This window comes from Taudactylus pleione, unplaced genomic scaffold (assembly GCF_031769625.1).
Source record: "Taudactylus pleione unplaced genomic scaffold, aTauple2 ptg000244l, whole genome shotgun sequence".
NCBI classification, from domain to species: Eukaryota; Metazoa; Chordata; class Amphibia; order Anura; family Myobatrachidae; genus Taudactylus; species Taudactylus pleione.
The window spans coordinates 7706123-7724090 of NW_028284646.1; the positions used below are offsets into that span (position 1 = coordinate 7706123).

Consider the following 17968-nt stretch of genomic DNA (forward strand, 5'->3'; position numbering starts at 1 on the left):
GAGAAAAATTCTTTTATATCTAAACAAAATGAAAATCGATATTATAATGTTACAGGAGACTCATTTAGGCCCAGATGAGGTGGTGAAACTCAATATGTTAAACTGGGTGGTCCTTGGATACAGCACGTATAACTCTAAGGCCAGGGGGGTGACTATTCTAAGTAAAAAACACTTACCAATAGAAGTAATATCCACTCTCTCTGATCCCAAGGGAAGATATATAGTGCTCTACATTACGTTCAAGGGACATACTTATGTGCTCTGCAACATTTACGCCCCAAACACTTATTCCAAAAAAAATTTTCAGAGGATTTTAGCACTCCTTACTCCCTTTCTCTCGTACCCTTTAATATTTGGTGGAGATTTTAACCTTATTTCCTCTGCTATGTTGGATAAATCACAACCCTCCAAAAGCTCTCCCTCACTCCCGAAATTAGGAATTCCTTTATTGGCCAAAAGATTACAAGCTATAGACACATGGAGGGCCCTGAATCCAATCGAGCAAGAGTACACTGGTCTATCGGCTGCCCACCAGACTCTTTCAAGGATAGACTATATCCTGATCTCCCAATCCCTTCTTCCTAATTTACAGATATCCAAAATAGAAACAATTGCCATCTCTGACCATGCCTTAATATCAATTACTCTATGCATTACAGATGAAGCATCTATACCTAAACTATGGAAATTCCCATCATACTTGGCAAAATCCACCAAGTTTAGAGATAGGTTAGAAACCACCTGGGAAGAATACAGTCTCAATAATTTCTCCCATCTAGATACATACCCTATTTTATTTTGGATGACGGCTAAATCTGTACTCAGAGGAAATATTATATCATATGTCTCCTCGTTCAACAAAAAATACGCTTCTCAGTATTTGGATGCCCAATCCTCGCTGACGGCAGTCTTATCTCTTAGCCAAAATGCATTTTGATGAATTTATGGGCCAAATGGGTGACAAATATTTATTTTCTGTTAATCATCGCTTCCATAAGTTTGGAAACAAGACGGGAAAACTCTTAACCAATCTTCTCAATGACTCACGCCCCCCAATGATAACACAACCTTTACAAACTCCTCAGGGCTCTCTCACCACTACTAATGTGGAAACAGCAGAGGTACTCTGGGCTTTCTATATTAATCTTTACTCTGAGCCTGAGACACCCCAGACAACAGCCTTTGACAATACAGATATTCCTTCTGATTTTTGGAATAAGCTGCCTTTCCCAAGACTTTCCCCTGATTCAGCCCAATCACTCACAGCCCCAATCTCCCTTGAGGAAATACAGCATACGATAAAACATATTAAAAATAATAAAGCTCATGGCCCAGATGGCTTTAGCGGAGAATTCTATAAAATACTCTTACCTAGAATAGGTGACACTTTAGTGAAGGTACTTAACTCCCTTCTCAAATCCCCTAAGTTGCCCCTCCATTTTAATACAGCCATCCTAAAAGGAATCCCTAAACATGGCAAAGAACTCACATTACCTGGCTCCTATCGTCCCTTATCCCTCCTTAATTTAGATTATAAATTACTCACTAAAATTATTGCAGACCATTTGAAAATTCTTCTTCCTGGGCTTATCCACCCAGATCAGACAGGCTTCATCTGGGGACGTCATTCAGAGGTAACTGTTCGGAGAGTCCTCACTGCTGTTTCTAAGTCTAATGCAGCTACCACATCGCAAGATCAGATGATTCTTTCTGTAGATGCTGAAAAAGCCTTTGATCTGGAAAAATGGTCACACTTATTTAATACCCTCTCACAGCTTGGCTTTCCAGATTTGTTTATTCAAAATCTTAAATTGTTATATTCCTCACCTCAAACTCAAATCTCAAGTAATGGCTATCTATCTCCCCCATTCACGATTCAAAAAGGAACTAGACAGGACTGTCCTCTCTCCCCGCTTCTCTTTGCTATAGCATTAGAATCTTTGGCTATTGCTTTAGGGGCTTCTCCTGTTTTTAAAGGTATTAGGATTGGGGACGTGGAGCTGAGGATAGCCCTGTTCGCCGATGACATGTTGTTGTTCATCTCGGACCCAGAAAACTCAATTCTCGAAATTTTACGAATAATTGGGTCTTTTGGGGGCCGAGCTGGATACCGAATAAATATTGACAAATCGGAACTATTGTTCCTGCACACACAATCTCAGTCATTCCCTCTAGCTTCCCCCATTGCTGCATTTAAATGTACATCCACGAAAATAATCTATCTTGGGATCCAAATTCCCGCAGACATATCCCTTTTATATAAAGAAAACTTCTCCCCTGTTATAACTAAAATTAGCACTTTATTAGATAACTGGAAACTACTCCCTCTCTCTATCTTAGGAAGGGCAGTGGTAATCAAGAGTATTATTTTTCCTAAAATATTTTATATAATACAAATGTTACCTATTAGTCTTTCCAAAAAAGACATTCTTCGCCTTCGGCAAATTATGACTCGTTTTATTTTGAAGTCTAAGAAACCCACTATTGCCCTAAATAAACTCATGGCCTCTAAACAATCAGGTGGTATTGGGGTCCCAGACTGTGCTGCCTATACTCTCGCAGTTCTTTTTAGATATGTTGCTGACTGGCTGTTAGAAAGTGAGATATTCACCAATAAACAATTGGACATAGCTGTATTCTCCCCATATTCTCCAGGAGCTTTACTACACTCCAAGCCCTCTGACATACCCACCCGTATACTACAAAATCCTTTATTTCATGATATATATTTTGCCTGGCGGTCTTTAAATCACAAATTTCAGAGGAACTATTTAACATCCCCTTATATTCCATTATGGGGAAACCCCTCTTTTCCACCATCCTTGTCAAACACACATTTTTTAACATGAAGAGATAAGGGTTTATCAAATTCCTCAAAAGTTTTTGATCCAGGGGGTGGATTACTTCAATTCTCTGAACTTAAATTGACATATGATGATCTCCCACAGACAAATTTTTATATGTACCTGCAAACCCGACATTATTTACAATCCTTACCCTCGCCTATTGATTCTCACTCAAACATAGAGATAGATCCGATAAAAACCATCCATACTATATGTCTCCGCTCCACATTTCGTATTAAATATCTATACTCTTTAATAATAGAGAGCACCTCTCAATCTAATTGGGATAAGCTATTGACTCAGTGGCAGAGAGATATCTCTTCCCTTTCAGGAGCTACACAGATTCACAAACACTATGCTTCAACCATGAAAATTCTCAATTCCTCCTATTTACAAGAAGTCCACCTGCGTTCAATACAGAGGGCCTATATCTCTCCGGAACAGCATGCTAGATTTAATCCCACACACACCGGAGCATGTTACAAATGTCATATCAGCTCAGCCTCCTGTTTCCACTGTATATGGGAGTGTAGGAAAGTTAGATATTTCTGGAATAAGGTTATAGCCTTCATCAATGGAACATTCTCGGTTCATGTACTACCAGACCCAGTAGTGTGTTTATGTATCAATTTTTCTGGATGGGATTTAGGCCCTTTTCGAAACTCCCTAATACCCATCCTTACCATGTTGTTGATGGTCTCAAAAAAAATTGTTTTAAAACATTGGATTTCTTGTTCATTCCCATCTCTTGCTGAAGTAAAAGGGAAGATGCTCCAAATCCAGGGCAGTTTCTAGGGTTTGAGGCTCCCAGTGCGAGCAGTCAAAATGCGCCCCCCCCTCGAAGCAGTAATATTGTGGAGTGGGCATGGCCTCATCGTAAGGGGGTGTGGTATCACAGTAAGGGAGTGTGATCTCGAAAGACCACAGAATGACAGCCACTGTGACTACTGAGTACTGGGTTGGCTAACCTGTCAGGGGCAAAGCGCTGAAAAATATATGTAGTTAAATAAAAGACAGACAGCATGCGTGCGCCGTAGGCGCGTGCTCAAAAAATGGGCTGTGGCCTAGCTGTCACAAGCCCACGCCGCATTTCTGTGTGCATGCCTTTGGTGTGACATTTGCAGAAGTATGACCTTGCATCACACTCGTTTTTAGTCATGTTGGGAGCGAACCCAGCACATTGAAAATAAAAGCCAGATCCACATATAATACACTGCAACAAACCACTTCCACATAAAATATATTGGAAAAGCCAGAGGCACATAAACTACGTTTTAAAACCACATCCACCTCAAATATATTATTAAATCTAGAACCACATAAAACTCATTGAAAAAACAAGATTCACATAATACACACTTCATTCCAGTCCCCTCCCTTGCCATTCCATCCTGACAGGTCTTAGGCTTCCCCCCCACTGGCTCTCAGGCAAAAGTGCCCATTATGCAGTGCCCCCTGTAGTTGTCCCCATATGCAGTGTCCCCTGTATTTATGCCCCTTATGCAGTGCCCACAGTGGTAGTGCAACTTATGCAGAGCCCACAGTAGTGATGCCCTTTATACAGTGCACCCAGTAGTAGTGCCCCCAGGAGTGGTGCCCCCTATGCCATGCCACCATTAGTAGTGCCCCCTGTAGTCATGCCCCCATCAGTAATGCCCCCAATAGTAATGGTCCCTGCTGTAGTGCCCCAGTAGTAGTGTCCCCAGTTGTATTGCCCAAAATAGTAATGCCCCCTGTAATAGTGTCCCCAGTATTAATGCCCCTGTATTAGTCCCCCCAATAGTAATGCTCCCTTTGTACTAGTGCCCAAAGTAGTAAAGCCCCAAGTAGTAGTGCCCCAAGGCCCTGAGTAATGCCCTCAGTAGTGGTACCTCCTAAGCAATGCCCCCAGAAGAAGTGCCCCCCGAGTAATGTCCCCAGTAGTAGTGCCCGGGTGCCCCCAGTAGTGGTGTCTCCCCCCGCAGAAGTGCCCCCAGAGTAATGTCCCCAGGCTGCCTGCACATAAAAAAACAAAACAGTAACACTTACCTTCAGCCCCGCTCCGGCGTCCGCTCCGCTCGGCTGCTCCTCTGCACTATGGGAAAGACGTCATGATGTCCTCCCATAGTGCACACTGGGGGAGCCGGGAGCCAGAAGCCATCTCTCCGGCTGCTCTGCTCTGCCGGGCACCCGCTGGTAACTGAATCTCAGTGGGCGCCCGGCAGTTAATATTCTGTTTCTGCTGCAGAGGTCGGAGGCGGCGCACCCCGTGCGATTGCACGGGTCGCCTGCCCCTAGAAATGGCCCTGTCCAAATCCTATATTTAGATAGAAAATCTGCACAGGCAGACCCAGAAAAAGACGTCATGGGATTCTACAAAATGTGGGGTCCTTATATTGACAAGTTGGAAATAATATTCAGAATCAAATATTTAGTGTTTTTGATCGGACGGAGTGGTTCCTCCACAGACAACTGCTTCAGAATGTATAACCCTGTTTATGTAATAATCCATATTGTGAGGTATCTAGACTAAGACACTCAGAGATTTATGTATAAGAGTTCACTTATCTATCTCAGACCACCGACCCTCCTCTTATTACCCCCCCTCCCAACTATCCTCGTGTGTACTCCCCCCCTCCTTATTTCTTTTTCTTCTTCTTTTCTTTTGTTCTGGAATTTAATATTTGTGTATACTGTACTGATGGGATTGCAACCTTTCACCATATGCATCACTTTGAATGTTAACAACAGGCTAGGTAAGCCAAGTGTTCTTGGTAGTAGATGCTATTTTTTATTCATCTGTAATATTTGCAATCTCTGATTTACACTGCATTGTTCTGATGTTAATCTGAAAACTAAAATAAAACAGATTTAACAAAAAAGAGAATCCTTCCTGCAGTCAAACATGAAAATTGCTGCTTGACTCATCTGGCTTAATCATTATTTTATTATGGGGTATATCCAAATGGGTGCGAGGTTTAGCAAGGTAAAAAAACTTACACCCCTTGCACACAATTTTGTATTACCATGGAAATGCGAGCTCCCGATACTCATGGTATCCAATTAAAAAAAAGTGGTCAGAGCTGAAACCCTGCGGCGTGTGAAAAAAAGAAGAAAAACAATTATATTTACTGTACATGTCTGGGGGTCTGTGGAGGTCTGAGCAGCTCCCCTTGACCTCCCCTCCATCTTGTCACTGGGGAGAGGGCTGCTGGGACTCCCTAGGGCTGCTGGGAGGCTCTAGGGGTGCTGGGAGATGCAAGGGCTGCTGGGAGATGTAGTTCTCCCAGCGCCTATTACATGGAGGGAGGTTCACAATCACTGGAGGTCACTAACACACACACACTCACTCATACACACTTACAAACACTCACAGACACTCACATACCCTGGATACAGAAGATACCACTTCAGGAGATGAGTCATTAAGGACTAATTAAGCTAATTGGAAACTTCCAATAGCTTAATTTTTCCTCAGGTGGGTGCCACGAGGGTTCCAGAGGAGATCCTGCTGATTTTTCAAAAAAATTAAAGATTTTAGATAAAATCAGACTTGCTCTGGTGGTGGGAGAAAAAAAGTGGTGATTTCTATAGAATTTACTGCGCCCCATTTTCTGACACCTTATTGAATAGCAAAACACCTGTGGCTGCGGGAAAAAACCCGGAGCCACAGGTTTTTTTTTTTTTTAACAAAGCAATGTGTTACCCTAGGTGTGTAACCTCCCCTATTCTTTATTTAGTGCAAGATAGTGCAATTTGTCCCGATTACATGGGCCCTATCTGTATAGATTTCTAATTTATACCTTCTGTTACCTTTGGTTAATTCCTACATTTCCTCTCTATAAATTGAGAATACATTTTAGTGTTGATCCTGGCCTACAAATCATTACACAACTCTTTTATATTTGACTGCAGTCATAAATACTGTCCTGGATACCCTTTCATGTACAGCTTCCCATTAATGTATCTCTGCTAAGTACACTACACAGTTAACTCAACCCTCAGAATCTTCAAACTGTATCTGATGCCCACTTTCATGAAGAAGCCCTTTTCCTCCATATTTAGTATTTAACACTACCCTCTCAAATACTATGTACTCTGACATTGTTGTATTTCCTCATACAGTACCTCTTAGATTATAAGATCATTTCTACAGAGCCGTGTCTTCTGTTTCATATCATTGTATGTCATTTGTTTGTAATATAATAATGATTAGCCTTCATTGGTAAATTATATAGAATTATTCTAAAGAAAAGTTTTGGAAATATTTCTATTGTAATTCAAAGCAAAAAAAGGATATCAGGTTTACTGATAGAATCAAGAATTGACATGACTAAAAAACTGCTGATGATTTAAAATGTAAAAATTATAATAATATGCTTGTTTTATGTACGTCCATGTCCTGAGGAAGGGGACTAGAGCCCCTAAACGTTGACTCACATTAAATACCCTTTTTTAGGGTATATGATTTGCAAGACCTTGAGTGCTACCCCTATTTCTGGATATATTTTGAGTGCACCAGAGCCAGCTTTAATGCTATAATGCTATATTGGAAATTGGAGTGTCGGAGCACAGGATTGTGTATATATATATATATATATATATATATATATATGTAACCCCCCTTCAGTGTGCGGTGTGATACAAAGATGTATTTGGAGTGATACACCTCCTATTGCCTCAGGCTAGCTCTCCAGGGTGTGGGCAATACCTGAGAAGGGGGTCCCTGCCCATGCAGGCTTTATAGCAGTCACACATATAGATACAGGTATAGATAGACACATGCAGCAACAGTTCTTTTGAATAACTTGGGCGCCAGACCTTCTCTTACAAAAATATACCACTTTATTTCTCTCCTCCTGCACATGACTTTACAGGACAAGAATATGGTTACAGCAGCTTCTCCTCTCCCTCCAGCTCATATACTTGGCATGTCAGATGGTATAGGACAATCTTATGAATATGGTTACATTACATCACACTCTTCTTCACCTGCACAGTCTTTAAGCACAGTCACAATGAATGTTTTGCATTTTACACACACAGGTCCACCTGGCCCTTTGCTGGCTGGTGCTTGTAGTTCTCCACTTCATACATGCAGGTCCCACCTAGCCCTATGCTGGCTGGTGCCTGTAGTTCTCTACTTCATACATGCAGGTCCACCTAGCCCTATGCTGGCTGGTGCCTGTAGTTCTCCACTTCATACATACAGGTCCACCTGGCCCTATGCTGGCTGGTGCCTGTAGTTCCACAGCTTCACACACATCTCACATAACTTCTTTTGCACTCTGCCTCTCCTTTGTCTCTTCTAAGACAATATACAGAGTGTCTCATACCCAGTCTGCCTCTCTCTGCTCCCCTTCTCTTTCACATGGGACAGCAATATACAGACTTTTCTATTGCAGCTATCACACTCTCAGCTGCCGCCCATCCCTATCCTACAGGAATGGCTCCTATAGCCACACTGCTACCACAGTGACCCCCCCTTTAATGGCTGCTGGGGGGCTTTTATGCATAAGGGACTCCTCTGGTACCTTAACAGTAAAAGCTCCTGGGAAATTCCTCTTCCCCATCTCTTCAACACATATACTTGCATCTTTTACCCCTCTCAGGGGTGCTGAACACTTCACTGGGTGGCTCACACTGCAACCTTCCAGCTCTTTCTCTGTGGACTCTCACAGACTTTATCTCAGTGGTCTCACTCCAGACCTATTTCTCTTTTGGCGTTAGATGGGCATCGTGGCAGTTACCACGGCCCCGCCAATCTCCCCCTGCCAGGGGAGCACGAGGGCTACATTTCTGCTTCCAGCTCTGAAGCTTCCCATAGATGTCTGCTCTCTCCCAAATTCTTCTTCCCAACACCCTTTGTTCTCTCCCCCTCCTCCCTCTGCTCTGCCAGCTACACACCCAGTCTTCCCACCCCTGCGTGTCTATCTCTCCAGCCCCTCCTTTACCTGAAAACTGATCCCAGGGTCTCAGGCATGTAATATCTACAACAGGAAGCAAGCTCTAACACTGAGAGGGGTGTTTTTACAAATACCATCCCTTAGAGGGTGTTACATTCTCCCCCCATTAGGTAGGTATGCTTTAAAATATATACATTATTTTATACCTGGCTAATCACTTGCACATGCAGGCACACCCGACTTACACTGGTGCACACATGTAAAACCTTGCAATTTCGTATGTCACCCCACATAAAAAAAAAATCTCAGTGGTGAAAATCACATTAGATCACATTTGCATGGAAAAAAACATTAACAGTGAACAGTATGCAAAAAAAATTCACATTTCCAACAATATATCCCACTACCCCCAATGTGTATAATAACACAAGAGTCACGGGTGTCCTCAAACACGTTTGTTCATACATGAGTTATAAATGACAATTTTAATGTCATACAACGAAGTACCTGCCAGGCCTGCCCGTTGAGTCTCCTCCCCTCCTCGGGTCAAAAGGAGACAGGTGGCTCTCGTGGCCCCTCCCAATACCCCCAAACTTTTGCGGGTGCAGGGTGCACTCCCCCCAGCTCTTCTCTAATGCTGGGCAACTTTTTACATGTGCTCCCCCCAACTTCTGGAGGAACACACAACAATTCCGCTGAGCTCGCTCTCCTCGCTTCCCACGCAGATGGGATGAACGGCACTACAAGTCTCAACAAAACTTCACACATGTGCTTCTGCTTTTAAACAGTCTCTGAAACACTTTGGCACTACCACCATTTTGTACTTGACACTTTGTCCTACAGTGGAGTTACACTGGTAACTTTAAACAATGGGGTCAATCTCCACCTCCTGAACGCTTGGTCTCGCTGGGACACCCAGAGAAGATCAGACACGGTGTCTACCAAGGGGTTTGCTCCGGCTGGATTTACTGCATTTAGTCTCTGTATCCTGCGAGCACTTCTTCCATCTTACTGTGCTCGAGCCCCATGTTGGGCGCCATTTTGTAACCCCCCTTCAGTGTGCGGTGTGATACAAAGATGTATCCAGCTCTGAAGCTTCCCAAAGATGTCTGCTCTCTCCCAAATTCTTCTTCCCAACACCCTTTGTTCTCTCCCCCTCCTCCCTCTGCTCTGCCAGCTACACACCCAGTCTTCCCACCCCTGCGTGTCTATCTCTCCAGCCCCTCCTTTACCTGAAAACTGATCCCAGGGTCTCAGGCATGTAATATCTACAACAGGAAGCAAGCTCTAACACTGAGAGGGGTGTTTTTACAAATACCATCCCTTAGAGGGTGTTACATATATATATAGTATCTTTTCTGTTTATATTCATATCAGTGGTCACTCTAATTGTGATCAAAATTGTGCTCCATCTCTTCCCATCCACCAATCAGAAGCATAAGTAAGGAAAGGGACCAATGGGAACTGCAAGGGTAAGGGCACAAGATGGAGAGAAACGAGGGGGAGGTAAGTGTAAAATTTCTAGTAGCAGATAAAATTAATATTGCTTTGGTGGATCATACATAAGGAGTCTAGTCTCATACTAGACAGAAGCATGAAAACAGTTCATAAGCGTTAACTTAGTAGAGTCAGGCAAAGTGTCTATATAACTTTCCAAAATTTCAAAGAAATATTTCATTTTGTACTTTCAATGCTGCGAGGCTTCCAGCCAGTCCATGCAGAACAGAAAATAAATATTTTTCTTTAAAAAGAGTCAGAGAAGTTGGGAAGAATTCAATTTTGTAGAATAGATTTCTTGGCAGCAGCCAAAATAATTAGTAATAGTTTCTTATAAACACTCACAACAATCTTCTATGCAGAAGACCAAAAAAAAATATTTTTCTCTAAAAAGAGTCAGATGAGTTGGGTAGAATCCAGTTTTGAAGAATACATTTCTTGGCAGCCAAAATAATTAGTAGTAGTTTCTTATAAACACTCGAAATTCTAGGAACTAAAAATGAAACACCAAAAATGGTTTATTCACATGACATTGGAACAAAAATAACAAGCTATGACATTTTTAATCTAAACCCAGAATATCTTGAATGGTAGGCAATTCCATAAGCAATAATAAAGGGAAGCATCATTGCAGGCACATTTTGGGAATTTTGGGCAGTATTGTAGACAAATTGAGAAATGCCTAGATGCATTTTTTTGTACATACTAAAGGTTAAAGTTTTATTGGACTAGAGAAGAGCATGGAGAACATTCTAATCGAGTCTATAATATGAAGGGATATGTTGCCAACCCATCCTGGAACTCCTTATTGCCCAGCAAAAAGGGGAATATTGATTTTTTAAATTCGATTGATGACACACTTAATGCCACATATTCCATGAGCAAATCAACAAGAGATTAAGATTAATAGATGTTGCCACATGGATTTTTTGTATATGGAGATGTAAAAAAATAAATAAGTTTAATACCCTACAAAAAATAATTTTCTAAAGACAACTAATTTTATCAAAATCTTACTATCATTAACCTCATATAAATTAGATATATAAGTATTTAATAAAACAAGTGGTCCACTGATGAACCAAAAGAACACTCATTTCCTAAAAACAAAGTTTATACACATTAATACTAAACCCCAAAATAAATCCAAATTGTGATTTTATTACCCCATAAGAAGTAGGAGACACTGCTCAGGAATTGAAAAATATAAAAGTAAGTCATCAAAATGCTGTAATTTGGATTTCAGAGATCCCTACCTTAATACACTGGAATAAGTCCCACCGTTGCATAATAAGCAGTAAAGGATCTAAACTAACTTAAATCCCAAAGGGAGCAAAATACATCCATGGTGTGTATCTCTAGATAATAATAAGGGGGTTCCCTTAAGAATTAAAAAGAAAATGACAGAAAGTGGGCAAAGAGGGTGCCAAAATATCTAATCATAAAATTAAGTTGTATATGATTATAAAGTATACTGAAGAGATTGAAGTGACCTTGTCAAAAAGCATTCTTGGTGTCCATGCTCAGGAGAACATTGTTAGAATGAATGTCTGCACAGGAGGCCACTACTAGTTTGAAGTCAGGAGGTCATCAATTTGGTTAATAATTTGTAATCTTGGTTCAGGAGAGAAATAGGCCTAAATGAGGGAATCAGTTTGTGATCTTTATCTGGTTTGATAGAAGTATTCTATCAGGTTCAATAAAGGAAGTATATAGGACATTATCCTTAACAATATTTGGAAATAGGTTAGTCAAAGTGGGAACCACAACCTCTTCCAAGGTTTTGTAAAGTCCCCATTCAACATATCTGGCCTAGATTATATATTAGATGGAAGGGAGCAAATAACATGTAGAAATATCAGCATTCATCCACCTTTATTTTAATATCTATAGTTGCAGTATTTTTATATTAAAAAGACAGACTCACTTTATGTTTTTTATCATATGCTGACATTAACATCTCCATAACAACAGACTAAGCTGTCAGTGTGCACAATAGAAAGATGAAGGATCTCCATAACAACAGACTAAGCTGTCAGTGTGCACAATAGAAAGATGAAGGATCTCCATAACAGCAGCCTAAGCTGTCAGTGTGCACAATACAGTAGGATGCAGTTGCATCTCAAACATACACAGAAAAATACATACACATGAAAAACCATGCTTACTATATGATGATTCAGACACATCTCAAGTTGAAACTGGCTCAAAAACAGTAGTAGAGTGCACCAAACATACATAAGGAGTAAAAGTGGGTGTACTTACACCCTATTATACTGTAGCAATGTCCCTTGATAGTGTTAGAAGTAAAAAATAAAATCACTTTTCCCTATTGTACAGTATAATTATATAATTCAGAGTCATATACAAAAGAGAGAATATTGCCTTGACAGTTATCAGAAATGCAAAAGTTGCTTTTCCATGTAAAATGTAATCACATGCAGACATATCCACATCTGCTGTTTTCCATTTTTATGCTTTCTCGCATCCCTTCAGTTAGTAGTCTACAGTATTAACCAACCTACTTATACTCTGCTCTCAGTCCCACAATATTAGGGATCACAATTTCTGTACAGCGCAAGCCTGAGTTTCTAGATCCAGTACCTGCAAGTTTGTCCACACACCTAGATGGCAGTGCAGCTTAATGGGATGCATGTTAGTTATACACAAATATCTATATGCAATTGCTTTTGAGGAAACTCATCTGCATATTTCCATGGGACCCCCTTCACCTGAAAATATGGTGCTGGCACATGAGCAGATATTATCAAAGACTTTTCCATACCAGAGTCTTTTTTATGTCCTGTGCATGGGCAATATATCCGGCATGCAATTTAATACATATGCTGCCATATTTAAAATGAAATAACAGTGCAGGTTAAGACTGTACAGGCTGCAGGTTAAGACATTGCAACGGGTACAGGGTGTTCATTATGGGCCTACCTTGACTCAGAGGTCTATGCGAATCCTACAGCCTTTATATATATATATATATATATCACTATCTTGTAGCTTCCAACTCACTTAGGATATTATATTAGTGTTTTTTTTGTATCAAATCAATGGAAATCTGGCAGTGATGCACTACTTCTATGTATTGATTAACAGTTAGTCTTGGGGAAGAGTACATAGTATACACCTCATGCAACAAACAGGGCTGGATTTAGAACGAAGACCATGCTTACAGTGACACAAATATTGTGAATACTGTGACATAAGGAGTAAATAGGGTTGAAGTTGCCTAAAGGACACATGAAAAGGGGCAGACTAGATGGGCCATGTGGTTCTTATCTGCCGTCAAATTCTATGTTTCTAAGTTCCAATCTAATCTGTCTAGTAGGATTGTTTTATTGCATCATACCCACCACATTACCATGTACTGCATATTCCACAGCAAGAGATAATTTATGTGCTCCACAGCTTTTTCAGATTTTAGCTATTAGCCTGAGGAGTCAGTAAAGGCAAATGCAGAATTACATTTATATATACATTTTGGAATTATGAATAAATTCAATAAAATAATACACTATATAATCCCAAAATAATTTAAAAAAACTCCAGAAGGGGAATTCCTTCCACCTTGTTTGTGCATAATTTATCCTTGGTTTTTGTCAACCTTCCAGTTCACAAGCTGAACCACCTGGAGCAAGGATCTGAAGGTACCTTAATACATTTTTACAAAAACAAGTTAAGCTTGGCATGCATTACCAAATAAAATGTTTTTTGAACAAAATATTCAATACTGACTATCCAAGATGGATGTACATTGCTCCGCTTTAAAACAGAGACTTTTAAACTATTTTTGTGATCTTGACTTGTGGTAAAATAAGCTCAGTATATGAGTTAGCACTACTTGCAAAATAAAATGTAAACTTCAAATTTCATGATTTAATTAGCTGTGAGTTCCTGATGTAGCCTTAGATGAGTTCATTTGAATGGTGCAGTATAGCATTGCTTGTTTGTGCTTGAACCTCTGTGGGCCATGAGTATAAATAAGTGATGTTTCATACCAGCAATATTATCATTATATCAAGGTCAGGGGAAGTGGGGAACATATTTTAGTCTTATCATGTGGTTTTATCTGTACATTATTTAGCTCATTTTGTCTGGTATCACAATGCAGTGCTGGAATGCAGCACGTTTTCAACTTGAAAATGCAGCTTCTAAAAGTGGCAAATCATTACCACGGTGACAAGCTGTATTGCAGTGTCCTCTCCCTGTCACGTGGGAGAAAATAACATCAGAGGGTGCTGCCTAGTATGTTTTCTGAGTTGAGTTTGTTGTGTGTGACAATGTAACAGGTCAAGTAGGAATGTCCTAGATAACCATCCTTCATCAGGTGGTATCTTCCTTTACTCTGTCAGACTGAGGGGGAGATATAGTATAGCAGCACGCATAATGCCGCTATAACTCTTCCAGCTTCACCTCTTACCGAGGCAAAGCAGGAAGCAGCAGCAATGAGATGTAAGAACATCTTGTCTGCTGGATTGGGCGAGTGAAAACTCCCCCCTCCGCAATCCCTGCCAGAGCCCACAGCACATCAGCCTAGTGCTGATGCGCTGTGTCTGATGTCCTGGCAGGCACCAATTGGCATGCACAAGATCTCGCAAGCATCATAAGATCTCACATGCAGCCCAGAGCCTGGCAGCCATGACAGCCAGGGACAGTGCTGTCCCTGCTGTGGTGTTAGGGCAACAACAACTGCATCAGTTGAAATTGATAGTGTCAACTTTCAGAATGGTAAGACCACTGACCATTAATACATTGTGTAGCATATTGGTGTGCTACCTTGTAGATAGCAGCAGCAATAATGTCAGGGGGACTTTTACCACCCAACCCCAGATTAATACATGAGTGAGAAGTGGTATCAGCGCACATGATATGCACTGATAGCACTAAACCCCTATATTGTCTGTTCACACATCTCCCCCTGAGTGTGGTGCTATCATATGGCATCAAGCCCAGCACCATACTTCCAGCCCATGACTGACATAGAGAAGCAGCAGCCATCTGTTTCACATGTAAGAGTTTAAGAACAGAATCAGGCACACACCCAAAATCACTGTAATTTGTATTAACATTAATATCAATGAAGGGCACAAAATCTGCTGTTCCTGTGGCATTATTTGGATCACTAAAATACAAATCACCCCCCCCTGCCCCCCCCCAAAAAAATAAGTAAAGGGATCACTGATAAAAGTTCAATAAATCAGTCTGTGAATAACAATATTAACGATATACTGACATATACAGTAACAATTCTATTTTTCAGCAGAACTATATAACTTGTAGAGAAATAAATCTGTGAAGGAACTAATACATTAATTAGTGTAAATTAAACTGATTATCTTACTTGAATACCCTGTAATTAATATATTTTCCAGCTTTTCAAACAATAGAGAGTGAAATTGATCATTAATAGCCAGTACATTTTAAGGCAAGACAGATAGTTATGTTGTATTGTCTTCTCATATGAAACAAAAAACAATGTCCTTTAGGAGTAAAGAAACAAACGTCCCAGTGTGTAAATTATTTATAACTTTAGCAAGAAAAATGTTAATACTGAATGAGACTCGCAGCTTCTAAATAAGGTGTGACACTAGCACTGGAATACGGGTGTCAAATGCAGATCCGGTCTGTATTTACTGCATTATGCCTAGATCATGTCCTCCCCATTCCATGTAGTATCCAGACACTAAACAATGAGACTGCTCTTTACTGAGCCACAGCACAAATGACAGAGTCCCTCACTTTCACTCTCCATAGAAAAGATTGGGCACATGCTGCTTGGTCAGAGCCAGAAAGTATCTACACTCTGAGTATAATTTCTATGGAAAGTGACTGGGAATGACCTGCCACTTGCACTGGGGCTCTGTAAAGGGCAATTTGCAATATTTTTTTGTTTGCCAAGACTGTGGATGCTACATGGATCAAAATTACCTGTCATAGGCAGGTCTATTGTTTGGACCTTCTTGCTATCATTTTTAGGGCTGTATTTGGTTGGTATTTAAAATGAGGTTTGTAAATCTCTAGTTTCTATTCTTGTCTATGTAAAAATATTGATAATTGATCCGATGTTCTAAATTTGTTTGTAAAATTGATGGTAAAACAACCAAAACAGTTAAATTAGTTTTGCCTTTGAAGAAGGTAATGTATTATTTTATTAATATATGTTATCACTGTGGGAAATCTGGTAGATTTGTAAATATTTTTTGCATTTCTTTTAATTATGAGAATGGTTACATTTTGCATATTTTAATTCATATATTATTTACTATTCCACAGAGCAAGACCTAAAGTACAGTACAATGGATATGCTGGTCATGAAAACAGTAATGGACAAGCATCATTTGAGAACCCAATGTACGATACAAACTTAAAACCCACAGAGGCAAAAGCTGTTAGATTTGACACAACATTAAACACAGTTTGCACAGTGGTATAGCCTTTGGTACCAATAAAGACTGATTCATAGCCATACCTCTGATGGACAAGCAGAAATTCCATTGGTGCCCTAAACCAATATCTCTACTACTTCTGGCTTTGACACTGCAATCTTTAACACCATCGGTCAGAAAACAAATCTACAATTGTCGATTTAAAAGAGTCATGAGTCATGTCTTCTGAAGATCACATGAAGAATGGTCCTTCATTATCAATAGAATTACATGCCTGGCTGCAAACTGCTTATCATGAAGGAATACTGTACTTCAGGAAGACTATCAAGTCATTTCACATTTTTTAATGCCACATACACTGAAACATATATGTGGTTGGATGCCTTTCATTGCAATATTTTGGGCACTTGGATAAATATTCTGGGTACTGTGATGAATGATAACAACGCAGTATATATATATATATTTTTTGTATCCCAACAAAGTGAATGTCCTGAACAAGAAGAGACATATATCTCCTCAAGGAGAGGACAACCTTACCTATGGTTGCACATACATAAAATGCTTTACCATTAAATCAATGACACTTTTTAAAAGCAACCAGATTTATCAGACACTCTTTGTGCACTGGGCCGTTTGCTAATTTTCCCATTCAGCTGGTGTTGCAAAATATTAATGCACAATTTTTTTGCACTAGTATGTTTGAAATGAGTGAGAACCATGCTATCAACAAAAACAGGGTTTATACTTACAATGTTCAATTGTTTAAATATAACCATGCTCATTAGACACCCATTTCACTATTCACCAGGTTTCACAGACCAGAATTCACAATGATCCATGATTTCCTATCAAAAAGAAACTGTGTTTCTGTTCATTTTATTACAGACAGATTTACATCCTCATAAACCAACAAGTGACATCATGTCCAGAAGCAGCAGTCGATTTTTGTACGATATATATTTTATGTCTTATTTTCTTATAAAAATATATAAATAAAAAACAGGGTTGACATTGAAAATTTGTATCATACAATTAAACAGCGGGTGTTTGACAAACTGTGAATAGTAATTTATTTAAAGCAAACATCTTTTGGCATACAGTACAACATTTGCATTCCTTTTTATTTATTATAATCTCAGTTAGTTTTTTTTCTTTCTTTATATTATTTCATGCAATAATAAATAGTACAGTATAACAGTTAAAATCACACTCAAGAAATACCGTGGGTGCAGTGTACCTTGGCTACAGAGCTGTTCTTTTAAAACAGAAATGACTTCCAATGTGCAGTGTGTAATAGCTGATATATGGGATTGACACTGTATAAGTGAGTATCTAGAAG

General features: G+C 39.8%; 1 protein-coding gene across 1 annotated transcript in view; it reads left to right on the plus strand.

The window, feature by feature from the left end:
* The window catches only part of CSMD1 (CUB and Sushi multiple domains 1), a 1974400-nt gene extending 1956734 nt beyond the window's left edge, over window positions 1–17666 (plus strand). Inside the window, exon 70 of the mRNA XM_088479751.1 lies at window positions 16514–17666. Coding sequence (XP_088335877.1) covers window positions 16514–16673 — 160 coding nt within the window. The 3' untranslated portion in view covers window positions 16674–17666. The remainder of the gene's footprint in view (window positions 1–16513) is intronic.
* Window positions 17667–17968: the final 302 nt, after the last annotated feature.